The sequence below is a fragment of the Taudactylus pleione genome, unplaced genomic scaffold (assembly GCF_031769625.1).
Source record: "Taudactylus pleione unplaced genomic scaffold, aTauple2 ptg000012l, whole genome shotgun sequence".
Classification (NCBI taxonomy): Eukaryota; Metazoa; Chordata; class Amphibia; order Anura; family Myobatrachidae; genus Taudactylus; species Taudactylus pleione.
The window spans coordinates 9488070-9501104 of record NW_028284415.1 but is presented as its reverse complement, the minus strand read 5'-3'; the positions used below and the strand labels follow the sequence as shown (position 1 = coordinate 9501104).

General features: G+C 40.1%; 1 protein-coding gene across 1 annotated transcript in view; it reads right to left on the bottom strand.

The window, feature by feature from the left end:
- The window catches only part of DNAH9 (dynein axonemal heavy chain 9), a 319894-nt gene that overhangs the window by 66839 nt on the left and 240020 nt on the right, over nucleotides 1-13035 (bottom strand). The window contains exons 56-59 of the mRNA XM_088468617.1: nucleotides 9499-9663; nucleotides 6153-6293; nucleotides 3825-3995; nucleotides 2082-2204 (exon numbers count right to left, since the gene is read on the bottom strand). Of these exons, the coding sequence (XP_088324743.1) occupies nucleotides 2082-2204; nucleotides 3825-3995; nucleotides 6153-6293; nucleotides 9499-9663 (600 nt within the window). The remainder of the gene's footprint in view (nucleotides 1-2081; nucleotides 2205-3824; nucleotides 3996-6152; nucleotides 6294-9498; nucleotides 9664-13035) is intronic.

Here is a 13035-nt window from a genome sequence, read left to right as displayed (position 1 = left end):
GCGTTCACTCATGTAACCCACAATAGGGAACTGAGGCAGGAAAGTACCAGGGTGGAAATACTGTCAAAGTACACCAGAGGGGGGAACGCACATCTTACAGCCTGACAGTTGTTTCGGCGTGACTCCACGCCTTCCTCATGGACACAGAAAGGAGTAACAAACCTCACAATTTATACCTGCCGGAATCAAGAAAACAGCTCTCACATGTTAGAGCGTGCCAGCAGCTGGCGATACACACACACTAATCCCTCACCGCAGTCAAAGCAAACCGGAAGCAGCTTCACATGCTGTCCCTGGCATCCAAGGAAGGCAGTAGGAGCGTCATCCATTGCCACAGCAACCAAAGCGCCAGAAAGTGTCACAGAGAGGAAACTGCTATCTGTTACCACAGCAACCGGCAACAAGCACAGTCGCTGTCAGGGCCCCACAGTTACAAATGAGCGGCTGGGGGATCAAGGGATCATAGAAAACAAGGGTCAAAAGAAAACATAAACACTAAATTATATGGCAGCACACCAAATGATGTGCTTTGACCAAGGCATGCCCCAACTAATTAAACAACCCACGCATACTAAGGTACAGGTAAATGCATGATAATGGCAGGCATAAAATCGAGGCCACAAAGTTCACATACAAAAGGTGGTTTTATACATAAAAGTAAAACATTACGTAATACAGCGACAAAAATGATATACATAAAAGTAAAACATTACGTAATACAGCAACAAAAATTAAAATATCAAAAAAATAGTACTGGGAATATATTAAAGAAAGCAGTTAAAATATTGACCCTCATTGAACCCATTGGGAACAACAGTGTTCAAGCGGTTAATCCAAAAGCATTCTTTCTGTAATAATAATTTGTTGCGATCACCCCCATGTCTCAGGGGGAGTACTAAATCAATAGGCATGCACTTAAATTCTTTTAGAGAATGTTTGTTTGATGCAAAGTGCCTGGCGACAGGAGGTGTATTTAAATCCATGGACACAAGAGCCTTTCTGATTGACGAATGGTGTAAGGCAGTCCTTTCTTTAAGGGCTCGGATAGTCTTGCCCACGTAAACAAGATTACACAGGCATTTGATATAATATATATTTATTAAGACACACAAAGGGCATATTTATTGAATGGCTGCTTTAAGTGGGTACCCGCAAATATTAAGGATCCCCCGAATGTACCATGGAGGGACAGCAGCACACACCTCCAACATCTTCTGTGGGACCTCCATTTCTGATAGAAGAAGCAGAAGTTTCTATGGGGGCTGCTAGGCTGTCAGATTTACTAAGCTCAGGACTGCAAAACACTCCGGAGCTTGGTCCCGGGCTATGGGCTCCAGATCGCAGAAGTCATAGGGAGAGGGGTTCTGTGGGAACCCTCCATGACGATTGCTGCTGCAACTGCGTGTAGTACTGCGGGGTCCCGCATTAGCGATCATTTCACTAGTTACACATCGTAGGGGCCCTGTCAGTGCGTGTGCATATTAGTACATTCTGACAAAGCTAAATTTCTTATTGCCGTGAATATTAACCAGATAATTGATAAATGTGCCTTAAAGTGCCCAATAGGGAACAGGAATAATACCACTTCCCAACATCTAGTAACAGCTTTCTCTTTTACTTTAAACCTTATTACACACCAAGAACTTCATGCTATTGTCACCAATAATTACTCAGAGTCTGTGCTAAATGCTTTTTGTAGCTGTATGTGATTTCAACATTACAGCTGTATGACTTATTCCACATGGCGGCTAATACCAGGAGGGAAGAGGTTAAAATAAATATTGTACTTAAACATTCATGTAGCCTATATAAAAAGTCACTGTAGGCCTAAGGCTTCATTCTATAGCCCCAGGACATCTCTTCTTCCAGGAAACCAGTGATCAAACTATTCACTTGAATTGTGGCTCATGTCATTGGTAATGTGCCAGTTTATATGTCCTTGATAGGAATCAGCAGGGACAGAGACAAAACAGTGTATGGCCTAGTTACACATCTAACACATAGAAAGGGCATGCAAGTGTGGGGCAATGTAGTTTGTAAAATTGGCACCAGAGGGTGTACAGTCACAGTAAAACACTTACCTTGATTCCTCCCCAGGACTGGTTTGAAAGGAAATCAACTGGGCTTGTAAGGCCAGGTTGGGCTGGAAAACGCAGCAGGAAATCTAACTCAACTGTATTAATCTCTTTACTCATCAGCAGGATCTGAAACACATGGAAATGGAAAATGTTCTATATATTGTTGTCACGAATATATTCTAAGTCAAACTTTAATGTTGTATAGACAAAAGAAGAGGTAGGCAACATGTGACTTTCCACCTGCTGTGGTACAACAAATCCCACCATGCACTGTGGACACCGCCAGGTTGATTAGCTCTATTGTAGAAATACATGCTACACCTCAAACTACAAATCCCAGGATGCCTGACCATCAAGGCTAATTTCAGAATGCTGGTACATCCATCTTGCATAATAAACAAAATGGTAACATTCCCATAATGCTATGTGAAAAGTGACTTTTTCTCATGTATACACATAAGAAATTGTTGGAGGCCTAATACAGAGAGCTAAAATATTAAGTTAGAGCAACATTGGTGCTGGCACTGATAATGATGACTAGAGCAACATTGGTGTTGTAATGAGGACCACAACTAGGGGGAGCTAGTGGGGGCGCATGCCCCGGGATTTGAGGGGGGGTGCACAAACTACTGCCCTTCGTCCAGTGACACAAATCCTAATTTCAGCCCTGCTGTAACTGTTAATGATTAAAGTAACACTGGTGCTGTAACTGGTAATGATTAAAGTAACACTGGTGCTGTAACTGGTAATGATTAAAGTAACACTGGTGCTGTAACTGGTAATGATTAAAGTAACACTGGTGCTGTAACTGATAATGATTAAAGTAACACTGGTGCTGTAACTGATAATGATTAAAGTAACACTGGTGCTGTAACTGGTAATGATTAAAGTAACACTGGTGCTGTAACTGGTAATGATTAAAGTAACACTGGTGCTGTAACTGGTAATGATTACAGTAACACTGATGCTGTAACTGGTAATAATTAAAGTAACACTGGTGCTGTAACTGGTAATGATTACAGTAACACTGATGCTGTAACTGGTAATGATTAAAGTAACACTGGTGCTGTAACTGATAATGATTAAAGTAACACTGGTGCTGTAACTGATAATGATTAAAGTAACACTGGTGCTGTAACTGGTAATGATTAAAGTAACACTGGTGCTGTAACTGGTAATGATTACAGTAACACTGATGCTGTAACTGGTAATAATTAAAGTAACACTGGTGCTGTAACTGGTAATGATTACAGTAACACTGGTGCTGTAACTGGTAATGATTAAAGTAACACTGGTGCTGTAACTGGTAATGATTACAGTAACACTGATGCTGTAACTGGTAATGATTAAAGTAACACTGGTGCTGTAACTGATAATGATTAAAGTAACACTGGTGCTGTAACTGATAATGATTAAAGTAACACTGGTGCTGTAACTGATAATGATTAAAGTAACACTGGTGCTGTAACTGGTAATGATTAAAGTAACACTGGTGCTGTAACTGGTAATGATTACAGTAACACTGATGCTGTAACTGGTAATAATTAAAGTAACACTGGTGATGTAATTGGTAATGATGACTACAGCAGCACTAGTGTTGTAACTTATAATGATGATTAGAGCAGCACTGGTGCTGTAATGTCCAGTAAAATGATGATTAGAGTAACACTGGTACTTTAACTGATAACGGTGATGATTTCACTTTAGTTGAACTATAGAAAAGTTCTCTGTTGAATGTTGTTTTACCTGGAAAACCACTTGTGCAGTGTAAGTTAACTTGTCACATTCAAACAGACCCCTGGTCGTGTACTGGAACACAGAGAATGTGATACTCTCTATGAGATTCATCACCCGTTGCTTCAAAACCTCATCTGCTGGGGCCTTCTGAACGGCCTGCTGGAAAACAACGCTAAACGCCTGTAGGAAGACACAAAGGCTGTGATACAGGCCAGAACACACACATCATACATCATTATCACATACACTATAGACAATATTGGTGTGCAGCATGTTTTCACAGCTTGTAGAGGGAGCACTTGCTTGGTGAGTAAATGATGTAAAAACAGGCCATCAAACTTCAATGGCACAGGAGGATTAATCCACTGGCTAAAATCCAATGAAGGCTACACAGGGATGCAAACACTCCACAGAATAATTACTATTTTTTGAGTGCAAAACACACCCTGTGGTACTTGACTTTCCAATAGCAAGACACTAAAGCACAGTTGCCTACATTCCTTTGCCATATAATTTTACCACAATTGCCTAATTTCCCGGACTGTTCAGAAGACTCACATATTTTGGGGAGGACTCGTGGGATCGCAGGAGAGTACACAATCCTCATGCATATAGTCCACTTATGCAATAAGGTACTGCGTCATCACAGCCCCACTGCAAGATGATGCCATTTCCAGCACTGTGCAGAAGGACCGTGATGACACGATTCTTAGCACCACAATCCCAGTTGCCCCTGAGAGAGACACAAAGTTGGCAAATATGAATTTGAAACTCAATTACATTCAAAAAGATTGTAGTCTGATTTTATATTCCTTTCTTTTTCAATTCTGCTTTAAGGAAGTGAACTCTGTTAAAGTGGGTATGTTAAATTACCCAGTGACTTTGCCCCAATAAACTGCAGACAAATTCCAGGTTGGGGTTTGGGTCTGTGTAGTGCCATCTCTTGTATGCAACAAGGAAAAAGTTTAATAGACTGGAGTACAAATGAACAGCAGCTCCCTCTTGAAGGAGGGCAGTTGGAGATGAGCATTTATTACTTTTTTTTAGCCTAAAATATCATATCTCCATATTTAGTAGAGCGACGAGTCATTTGTCCTGTCAGGACGCTGCAGCCCCCTAAAGCTTTGCTTCTCTCATTATTTGTAGAAAATGTCCGCCTCTGCCACCATCTCTGGGCGGCATTATGTCTGCTCACACTGGGGAAAAGCAAGGTAGAGACAGTTCTTTCTCCCAGAGTGCACCAATTTCACATGTCTCTCAGACCCATTCTGCATGTAGGTACATGCACAATGGCTGCTTAAAGACATCTTTCACACATGCAAAAGATGTTACTGAGGGGAGTTATCTCCTTGCCTGGAAAGTCCAATATGCATGGGCATAAATGCTAATATTTGTGTATAGCTTTTCTGTTTTTTTCTAAATAGACCCCAACAATTGGATTACTCTGCATCATAATTTATCTTGTTCTTTTTATCTTGTTCTTTTTGCTGAAGGTTTTTGTTTTCAGAACTTACATTATTCCCCTTCTTCTGTGTAGACCTTCTTATTAAAGCCCTGCTCTTACTGCTGTAGTTCTGCTTCTGCACTGAAGACAGACCCCTCCCCCTTTCATATTCTGTAGATGGCTTTTTTAACTAAGGGTTAAATATTCTATTGTAACTACTATTTTACAGTTTTAATAGAAGATTCCCTGCATGTAAGCATCAATTCTAAATTAAAACAGAAAAACATAGAGAATGCTAAACCATGTGTTAAATAAGGTGAAAGATGATACATCATAACTTAAAAGGACAAGGACTGTATGTAATGCTAGTTCATGCCGAAAGCAAATTAGGTGACAGAAGAATGTGAGCTGCCCTAAAACAACTGACATACCAACTGGAAAACAATATCACCTACAGTATGTAGACAGTTACTGCACCTTATTAATACATCTTGAAAACACATTACAGAGTTATGTACTATACAAAGCAAAAAAAAAAAAAGCATTGACCTAATAATTTTTATTGCGCAAATAATAAATTCTACGTTTCTTATAAGCACCTTGTCATCTATTAGCAAATTCAATTACTCAGACTTCAAACCGGGAATAAAGTTCAGATTAATCGATTGGGATCGGATATAGAATACATTTATATTTCATGTACACTGAATATAAAGAAAAAAAAAAAGAAAATACTGAGCTGAAAAAAAAATCTCACAATGACAAGAAAGAACATTTATACGAATGAAACAAGATATCACAGGAAGCAGAAAGAAATTCAGGCCATTTGAAATGTGCCACAATGTTTATTGGAGCAATTTGTTGTTTAACGGGACTGTGGGGATGTTGCTGACCTTCAGTGAAAACTGATACATGGGATGGATCTTGTTGAGGTCGTTCATTATGAAGTAGAGGAGGGAGGCACGAGCAGCAGCCAGGCGGTAATGTTCTCGAGCTTCATTGAGTTTTACCTCCGTCACTTTGGCTTCTTCGACCTAAGCAGAAAAAAATTTGTTAATTAATAAATACAGTAGAGTTTATACATTATATTCTGTCAGAACAAACATCAGATACAGTCTGAAATTCCACAGCAGCCTGGAGCTGAGCAGTAAAAGTGAACAGGGCTCATTATGTCAATTAAAGTTCTAGTCTAAAATATTTTTTTACCCAAACAACTTGAGTATGGTAAAAGTTATCATTTCAGAGGTAGGTTGATGTTGGGTAAAATTGCTGACCATTGCATTAACCTGAATAGTAAGTAACAGCTGCATCGGGTAGATTTTCCTGCCGGATATCACCATATGAAGATGTCAATTCTTGGGGACACCACCAAATTGCAAAGGAATAACTACCATAGGCCCTTACAAAATCTTGCCATGGGGCCCACCAATGTCTAGTTATGCCTATTGCCAGTGTCTCCCAAACTTTCTTGAATCATGGCTTCATAGAGTATCAGCATTTTTTTCACTGCACCCATAGGCCAAAAGTATCTTATTGAAAAAGTCTGAAAAAAAATATCAAATTAAACAAATTGTGCTTACCAGTGATCCTTAGGTTCAGTTATGTGGTGGTGTGCAGGGTTACGCTTCTCTTAGTCCACATATTTTAAGATTGTCAGGCACCAGCACTGGTATATGTTATATTTACCATAAATAATTTGATTCGATCCTGGACCACCAACCCGTAGCATCCCTGCAAGTGCCCTGCCGCACCCCAGGGCATGAATTTAGGAACCACTAGCCAATGCCAAACTGTTTTAGTCAAATGTAAATTTGGCACCAGCTGAGGAATAGCCCTTTGTAACACCACTGTATATACTGTGATATACTATGGACATTCTGGCGGTTATGTAATATGTACAGTAGATTGCGATTTTATGGAACCAAAGGGATTTCAGCGAGATTACTGCTATATGTGAAGTGGCAATCAGCAATCACGCTGAAATCTGAAGCTTTTACATAACCTCCTCTGTGTTCATGTGTGTACTTTTTTTTTTATAAAGGTTTGGTGTTTATATTATTATTATCCTTTATTTATATAGCGCCACAAGGGTTCCGCAGTGGCGCTAAAATGTCTGTCAGACCAACAGACATTTTATCTGGCCGGAGGAGACATTTCCCTGTTCCTTCCGTAGGAAGGAACACAGGAAATGTCTGTCTGTCGGCTGCGCTGGGCATATACTGCCCGGTGCGGCTGACAGTTTACCCGCTAAATATCACATCGGATGGGCATGCTGGACAATCCAGCATGCCCGACCGAGCAATATTTAACAGCAATCACGCTGAAATCTGAAGCTTTTACATAACCTCCTCTGTGTTCATGTGTGTACTTTTTTTTTTATAAAGTTTTGGTGTTTATATTATTATTATCCTTTATTTATATAGCGCCACAAGGGTTCCGCAGTGGCGCTAAAATGTCTGTCAGACCAACAGACATTTTATCTGGCCGGCTGCCAGCCGCAGAAGTCGCCGGCATACACTGTGAGAGAAATCTCACAGTGTATAGCCCGACATCCGCGCTCCGCCCCCGGGGGAGGAGACATTTCCCTGTTCCTTCCGTAGGAAGGAACACAGGAAATGTCTGTCTGTCGGCTGCGCTGGGCATATACTGCCCGATGCGGCCGACAGTTTACCCGCTAAATATCGCATCGGACGGGCATGCTGGACGACCGAGCAATATTTAACCCTTGGTCGCCTCCCCACACGCTACAATTATCGCGGCGATCCGCCGATATCGGGCGAATCGTCCAGATAATTGTAGCGTGTATGGCCAGCATAAGTAAGGCAAAGAAGCACGTGAGGGAAGAGGGCCCTGCTCGTGAGAGCTTACATTCTAAAGGGGAGGGGGCAGACAAACAGGGATGACACAGAAAACCATTTGTGCATCTACAATGACTTCCACTTACTAACTTAATGAAGTCCAGCTATATTTTAAGAATAGATGGTCACAACTGTGGCCACAAAAAAATATGATGCTACCTTCTACCAACTGACAACATAACTAGGGCAGATCCTCCCATAAGGTGAGTTTAGAATTTCATCTCAGGCAGCACAACACTTGCAAGGGTAGATATAAGATTCTCACATCGCCTACTGGTCCCCAACATGTCTCTATCCACTTACTGCAGAGCTCCAGTCATGGGGAAGGTGACACAAGGCTCTTACACTGCTTACTGTAATCACTAAGGGGGAGATTTACTAAAACTCAGAGAGAAAGTGGAGAGAGATAAAGTACTAACCAATTAGTTACTAATTGTCATTTTTCAAACACAGCCTGTAAAGTGACAGTTAGGAGCTGATTGGTTGGAACTTTATCTCCATCCACTCTCTCTCTCTCCAATGCTTTGTACATCTACAACTATAGGGTGAGAAGTATTGTTCCTCTTCTGTCCCTACTCCATTCACAATGTCAATTACTGGGCATACTTCCACAGTAAGTGACCAGGGAGATGGGGAGTGGTCAAGTCAGTGTACAAGTGCCATGAGAAAAGAGAAGAATGCCTTAGGCATCATGTGATGAAGATACCCATTTAAAGAGAAATTGCTGTGCCCTTATGTCTATGATTTGACTTTAGAAATGCGAATAAGGCGGTTTTTAATATTGTGCCAATATGAAAAGAATACCTGTCGACTAAATATAACTAATGTGAAGAGACAACACTACTAAATGCATTTTCCATTTGCAAATATAGCTGTATGTATAGTTTTATATTAATGGAAAATTCAGCATCCCATGTACTGGCAGAGCATGCTTGCACTTCTGTGGAGATACAGTATGTCCTGGGACATTGTCAGGCTGCCACCATTCATTACATGGACTCCGAATGATATCAATGCCACAGAAATGTATTTAATATCAGTTATTTATATAGCACACACATATTCCTCAGCGCTTTATAGAAAATATGTAACCATTCACATCACTCCCTGCCACAGTGGGGCTTAAAATCCATATTCCCTACCACATGCTCACACATACACAGTAATAACTGTCAGTTAATATCTCTCAGGAGTCAAGTAACCTAACAGTATATTTTTGGATTGTGGGAGGAAACCTGAGCACCTGGAGGAAACCCACACAAGCAGAAGGAGAATATACAAACTCCACACAGTTAGGGACCAAATGGGGATCGAACCCAAGACCTTAGTGCTGTAAACCACTAATGCTATCCATTACACCATTTCCTTACAAATATCTGACCTTCTCTGCAATTTCAGCTGCTGTCTTTTTTGTGATTTCTAAGTTCTCCACCAGTTCTATGTCTCCCAGGAAATTTCCAGAGGCAGAAGATAGACGGGAGAGTAGATTATCTTCCAAAGTCTTCAGGGTAATCTTGAACCCATTCTGTTGCTTAGTTAGATTTGACTGGAAGTAAATGAGAATATATCATTAATGTGTACATGTAGTTTTATGACTGTACAACTCTGGCAATGCTCAAAATATATTAAACTGGGGTAGAATGGATACAGGTGTGATAACTAGAACTTGCCCTAACAGTTAAAAGGTCATTCATTAATTGTGGGATTTAGCAAAGGCATTCCCATCCCCAGCATTGAATATATTTCATACAGATAAAATGTTACTCTTACATGTCATGCTGCCAACAACAGCCATTGGTTGATGCAAAACAGAAAACACATCCTGTATAGGGTATGCAATTGTAACTGATAAAAGACCTAAAACAGAATTGACGGCCTCAACATAACAGAAACGTCTCTGGCAGGATCATATAAGTATATAGAATGGAAGTCACAAGGACATTTTTTTAAGCTGCCTTATGGTCCCAGGATGCATGTTAGTACTACTTCTGGACTTCTGTAAGTATGGGCTCTCAACTCTTGAGTTAAATGTAAGACTGCAATTTAGCACCGCTGAGGGAAAACATGCGAGCATGCCCGTATTTTTAAAGCAGCAAGCATGTTAAAGACTTAACCAAGCTGGTTTAGCCTTTAACATGCTTGCTGTTTTAAAAACACAGGCATACTCACACGTATTCCTGCAGCTAGCTATTACATTTAGCCCCTTGTCTTTGAAGAACCTTGACATTGGAAGTTTCCATGATCATACAAGAAAAAGATGGACCATTCACAATCAACATCTTACAACTTAACCTTAACCTAATAATGTCTTGTTTTTGAGTTTAATAAAATACTAGTTTCAAAAGAAAAACAATGGTAGTTTCATTGCAGTACTATACGTATAAATATTTACAATTTAAGCTCTAGAACATCATAGCTGGTATGTTAGCAAGCTGCTCCTATTACATACAGTACAATATCTCAGCATTTTTATTCCTTAAAAAGAATTGTTACTTTTTAACAGTCTATACTCTATAGTTAAAGACAAAATAAAGATCAGAACAAAGAATTCTGATAGGAACAAAAAAAAAAAAAGTGGAGCCTTTTCTCTCTCTCTCTCTGTTATATAAAAACAAGGCTGCTTTGGATGTGAGTCTTAATCTGAACATCTTTCTGTGCTGATTGCAGGCTCGTCTTTCTGGATGGGTTTGTATTGAAATCAAAAACCAACGTGAGGAATAATTCTAATTTATTATCTCTCCTGAGCTTCCCGCATCTCACCTGATTACAGGAGATAAGAAACTTTCTCACAAAGGAAAATTAGCCCAGTGCCGCAGTTAGCCAGAATGTCTCAAGCTAGAGGCTTAATCTTATTCACCTAAAAAAATCTATTTAATTAATTAGAACAGACCAATTTTGTAATAATCTTTTTACTTGAAATCAAGTGAATTCCCTTTGGACCTAAACACTTTCGTTAAAGGGCAACTCTCCCTTCAGACAATTATATTTATTTCTGCAATTTCTACCAGTCCCATGCCCACACCTGTCTCAGAGTTACTCTCTTCCTTCAGACTAAATCCCCATGATCAGGGCTCTCTCCACCCTTTGTGTCACGTCTGCTCCTCCTCTGCCAATCTCATTTTGGGCCTGATTCTGAGGCAGACACAATGCTAATATTCACACAAACAGTCAATATTTATCAACTGCCCATGTGTCTAAGGACAGATGTGTCCTTGGCGCAGTCACTCCAAACAACCCTTCACAGCACGCCAGGTCTTATGAGACTCTGCTAGCGCCGGGCATCATTTTCACGTATTTTCTTGTTGAAAATGCGTCTTAGTCACAAAATGCGATGTGACTAGTTCGCACCAGGAGACTGTGTTGATTAATTTGATATGTGACACTTGTATATCTGTGTGAGACTGAGTCTCTGAATCAGCATGAGAAGTGCTACGATGCAGCGGCCGCAGTTCCATTTACAGACTAAGGTGCACACAGATATACAAGTGGCACCTATCACATTAATCAGCACAGTCTCCTGGTGCCTACTAGTCACTTAAGACGCATTTTCGGCAAAAAAAAAAAGAAGCCCGACACTGGCAGAGTGCAATGGACCTGGCGGCTCACTCACGCCAGGCATGTTGCGCTGTGTGGTGTATTGTGGATAGATGTAGGAAGCCACATCTGTAGCTAAAAACTTGCACAGAGCATGCATTCCAGTGTGTGCACACAGAGTCACAGTAGTGATTGAAACGCACGGCCTCATAAATGTATTTGTGGCTAGTCAGATGCACGTCCTTATGTTATGGGAAGATCACCTTACTGGTTGTGAACTCAGAAGCTTAATCGCTTATATTGGAGGCCGTACTCTGGCAGAAATTCTGCTCCTAGCATGGGACTGGTGAAAGTGCGTCCGATGGTTGCATCCAAAGACGCACCAAGCGGAATTGTTGCATTTAAAGATGTACAAAGTAGGTGTTCCCAGTCCTTGCACAAACGCACACTTGTACACCGGGGGAAGTGCTTTTATTAGCATTACATTGCAGACATGACTACGGCAAAATATACTAAAGCGTTCACAGCATCATGAGACTCAGCATCAGCCCTTTATATGCAATAGTATATTATAGTATTTGTAATTCTGACTGCAGAATTTTGTAACACTGTGGTAATGATGATGATTTTTGTTGGTCTCTGATCAGCTTATGTCTGTGCAATGGATGTAATTATATCTAAGCAGCAAGTATGTTTTCATATTTAAGGGCAAATACATAACAGTTCTCCAAAATGTGGATTTCCCATTAAAATGTGTTTTCACCTTCAGAAATCATACCATGATAAATCTTTATCTTTCTTGTTTCATCTGTATGTTTCACCAAAGAAGCTCTTCTATCATTCAGTAGCACACACACTGTATATAGCAGAGCATCACTTATCTGTGCACTGAATACAGATGTTTCCACATAATATGTTCTGTGCTATATCATGAATAGAAATCTAGTCTTTTAGCTACAAGAAAGCTATTTGTGAAGCAAGGAAGACAACACAATTTAGTAAAGCAATTGCTTGTGGGCATGTACAAACTACTGTAATAAGTGAAAGTTGAACCCTTCCAAATAACGATCTGCTTAATACAATGTAGTTCAACTCATCCCAAACGGGCCTAGGGGTATATTTAAGAAGCAGTGGATTTTCAAAAAATGATTTTCTGCAGATTCTGTCTGCCAGATCTAAGAGGGCAATAATATTAAATGCAAAACAAGCCTGGTTTTTAATATACTATTATTGCCCTTTTAAATAAGACCGTCAAAACCGATAAAAATAAGGAGTTTTGAAAATCCACCACGTAGTACATATACCCCTTAGTCCCTGAAATTGTAAATAATGCAAATATCAACTCAGGTATTTATTATTTAGCTACATGAGATTTGGAAATGTA